Genomic DNA, 3,716 nt, shown 5'->3' on the forward strand with positions numbered 1-3,716 from the left:
TTTTATTGCTTGACATATTTTTAAAACAAATTTTTAAAAAGTGATAATGAAAATAAATAAAAATCCAAGGGACGCTACTTCAACAATGCTAGAGCTCAAAACATACATAGTTAGTTCCCTTATATAGTTTGACATTACAGAGGCAATACAATTAATTGAATAAAATTGCTAACTTTCTATTGATCTAACAAACTTTATTTCAGTAAGTACGATTTCTTTAAATAAAATCATCATCTTCGTTTTTTGCAAACATAGCCGCGTCTATTTCAAAACATTACACTGTCTACGTTCTTCTGCCACTCTTTTCAGCTGCTCACAGTTCATTCATTTGTTTTTAGCCACCTTCAGTATGCTACGTCGCCTTATCCTACTGGCAGCTGGTGTGGTTGTAGCTGGTCAATCGTAGCTGGTCTAAATGTACCTAGTGTAGTTGTAGCTGGTCTAGTTGTAGCTGAGCTATATGTAGCTGCTGTAGCTGTAGCTGGTGTATTTGTAGCTGGTGTATTTGTAGCTGGTGTATTTGTAGCTGGTGTATTTGTAGCTGCTGTAGTTGTAGTTGGTGTATTTGTAGCTTGTGTATTTGTAGCTGGTGTAGCTGTAGCTAAAGTATTTGTAGCTGGTGTATTTGTAGCTGGTGTATTTGTAGCTTGTGTATTTGTAGCTGCTGTAGTTGTAGTTGGTGTATTTGTAGCTTGTGTATTTGTAGCTGGTGTAGCTGTAGCTGGTGTATTTGTAGCTGTTGTATTTGTAGCTGGTGTATTTGTAGCTGGTGTATTTGTAGCTGGTCTAAATGTACCTGCTGTAGTTGTAGCTTGTGTATTTATAACTGGTGTATTTGTAGTTGGTGTCTTGGTAGCTGATGTGTTTGTAGCTGGTGTAATTGTAGCTGCTGTATTTCTGATGTTTTTATGAATGTTAGTTTGGAAATAGCTGTTGTTGTAATTATTGTATGCGCAGCTAATGTAATTGTTTGATTCTTTTGTTGAAGGTGGTCTGGTTGTAGCTGGTTTAGTAGTAGCTGGTGTAGTTGTTTGTTCTGTGGTTGTATTTGGTGTTGTTGTAGCTTATGTGGTTGTAGATGATGTATTTGTAGCTAGTGTAGTTGTTTATTCTGTCGTTGTATCTGGTGTGGTTGAAACTGATGTTTTTTTGGCTCTAGTTTTTTCAGTGTTAGCCTGCGCAAGTTTTTCCTGTTTGGTAATCTGCGTTGATGTGGCCGATATGGCTTCAACCGACGATGATATGGCCGGCGAGGTTTTTTATTTGGCGTGGTTTTAGGCTGTATGCTGATAGCAGGTGTGGTTGTAGCTACTGTATTTGATGTTGTTGTCGCTGGTGTGGTTGCAGATGGTGTGATTGTAGCTGGTATGGTTGTAGCTGGTGTGGTCGTAGCTGGTGTGGTCGTGGCTCTTGTGGTCTTAGCTGGTGTCGTTGAAGCTAATGTGGTTGTAACTGGTGTGGGATTGGCTTTTGTGGTTGTGGCACTTTTGGTCGAAGCTGGTCTGGTTGTAGCTGGTGTATTGGTGGCTGGTGTGGTTGTAGCTGGTGTGCTTTTAGCTGGTGTGGTTGTAGCTGGTGTGGTTGTAGTTGGTGTGGTTGTAGCTGTTGTGGTTGTAGCTGGTTTGGTTGTAGCTGGTGGGGTTGTAGCTGGTGTGGTTGTAGTTGTTGTGGTTGTAGCTGGTGTGGCCGTGGCTCTTTTGGTCGTAGCTGGTGTGCTTGTAGCTGGTGTGCTTGTAGCTGGTGTGGTTGTAGCTGGTGTGGTTTTTGCTTTTGTGGTCGTAGCAGGTGTGGTTGTAGCTGGTGTGGTTGTAGCTGGTGTGGTTGTAGCTGGTGTGGTTGTAGCTGGTGTGGTTGTAGTTGGTGTGGTTGTAGCTGTTGTGGTTGTAGCTGGTGAGGTTGTAGCTGGTGTGGCTGTAGCTGGTGTGGCCGTGGCTCTTTTGGTCGTAGCTGGTGTGCTTGTAGGTGGTGTGCTTGTAGCTGGTGTGGTTATAGCTGGTGTGGTTGTAGCTGGTGTGGTTGTAGCTGGTGTGGTTTTGGCTATTGTGGTTGTAGCTGGTGTGGTTGTAGCTGGTGTGGTTGTAGCTGGTGTGGTTGTAGCTGGTTTGGTTGTAGCTGGTGTGGTTGTATGTGCAGTGGTTGTAGATGGTGTGGTTGTAGCTGGTGTGGTTGTAGCTGGTTTGGTTGTAGCTGGTGTGGTTGTATGTGCAGTGGTTGTAGATGGTGTGGTTGTATGTGCAGTGGTTGTAGCTGGTGTGGTTGTAGCTGGTGTGGTTGTATGTGCAGTGGTTGTAGCTGGTGTGGTTGTAGCTGGTGTGGTTGTATGTGCAGTGGTTGTAGCTGGTGTGGTTGTAGCTGGTGTGGTTGTATGTGCAGTGGTTGTAGCTGGTGTGGTTGTAGCTGGTGTGGTCGTAGCTGGTGTGGTTGTAGCTGGTGTGGTTGTAGTTGGTGTGGTTGTAGTTGGTGTGGTTGTAGCTGGTGTGGTTGTAGCTGGTGTGGTTGTAGCTGGTGGGGTTGTAGTTGGTGTGGTTGTAGCTGGTGTGGTTGTAACTGGTGTGGTTGTAGCTGGTGTGGTTGTATGTGCAGTGGTTGTAGCTGGTGTGGTTGTAGCTGGTGTGGTTGTATGTGCAGTGGTTGTAGCTGGTGTGGTTGTAGCTGGTGTGGTCGTAGCTGGTGTGGTTGTAGCTGGTGTGGTTGTAGCTGGTGTGGTTGTAGCTGGTGTGGTTGTAGCTGGTGTGGTCGTAGCTGGTGTGTTTGTAGCTGGTGTGGTTGTAGTTGGTGTTGTTGTAGCTGGTGTGGTTGTAGCTGGTGTGGTTGTAGTTGGTGTGGTTGTAGCTTGTGTGGTCGTAGCTGGTGTGGTTGTAGCTGGTGTGGTTGTAGCTGATGTGGTCGTAGCTGGTGTGGTTGTAGCTGGTGTGGTTGTAGCTGGTGTTGTTGTAGCTGGTGTGGTTGTAGTTGGTGTTGTTGTAGCTGGTGTGGTTGTAGCTGGTGTGGTTGCAGTTGGTGTGGTTGTAGCTGGTGTGGTTGTAACTGGTGTGGTTGTAGCTGGTGTGGTTGTAGCTGGTGTGGTTTTATGTGCAGTGGTTGTAGCTGGTGTGGTTGTAGCTGGTGTGGTTGTAGCTGGTGTGGTTGTAGCTGGTGTGGTTGTAGCTTGTGTGATTGTAGCTGGTGTGGTTGTAGCTGGTGTGGTTGTAGTTGGTGTGGTTGTAGCTGGTGTGGTTGTAGCTTGTGTGATTGTAGCTGGTGTGGTTGTAGCTTGTGTGGTTGTAGCTGGTGTGGTTGTAGCTGGTGTGGTTTTGGCTTTTGTGGTTGTAGCTGGTGTTGTTGTAGCTGGTGTGGTTGTAGTTGGTATGGTTGTAGCTGGTGTGGTTGTAGCTGGTGTGGTTGTAGCTTGTGTGGTTGTAGCTGGTGTGGTTGTAGCTGGTGTGTTTGTAGCTGGTGTGGTTGTAGCTGTTGTGGTTGTGTCCTGTGTCGATGCGACATCACATTTCGTAGTAGCAGAATCTGAATAAAAGTTAAATCATATTCGCAATATGAAAACACGTCTATAATCTGAAATTTTTAAATGTAGGTAAAGTGTTAAAGAACTAAATCAGAATTGTTATAGGTCAGTGGTTCTTAACGTGGGTTATATCAAACTCCAAGGGTTCGGCGTTTCAGTCAAAATGGTGTTCGGATGAGGTCAAGAAACACGACTCACATGATTCATAATCGGATTT

At 45.3% G+C, this 3,716-nt stretch overlaps 1 protein-coding gene across 1 annotated transcript; it reads right to left on the reverse strand.

Annotated features, from left to right (window-relative positions):
- Nucleotides 1-456: 456 nt before the first annotated feature.
- LOC131937867 (uncharacterized) lies at nt 457-3,352 on the reverse strand (the record flags this gene model as incomplete). The annotated part of the gene is made up of 5 exons (XM_059295560.1): nt 457-751; nt 797-897; nt 1,604-1,752; nt 1,874-1,955; nt 3,269-3,352. Coding segments are annotated over 5 exons (711 nt in total), but the record flags the coding sequence as incomplete, so codon positions are not given.
- Nucleotides 3,353-3,716: the final 364 nt, after the last annotated feature.

Source organism: Physella acuta, unplaced genomic scaffold, assembly GCF_028476545.2.
Source record: "Physella acuta isolate Inbredline_101_S28 unplaced genomic scaffold, ASM2847654v3 ptg000224l, whole genome shotgun sequence".
NCBI classification, from domain to species: Eukaryota; Metazoa; Mollusca; class Gastropoda; family Physidae; genus Physella; species Physella acuta.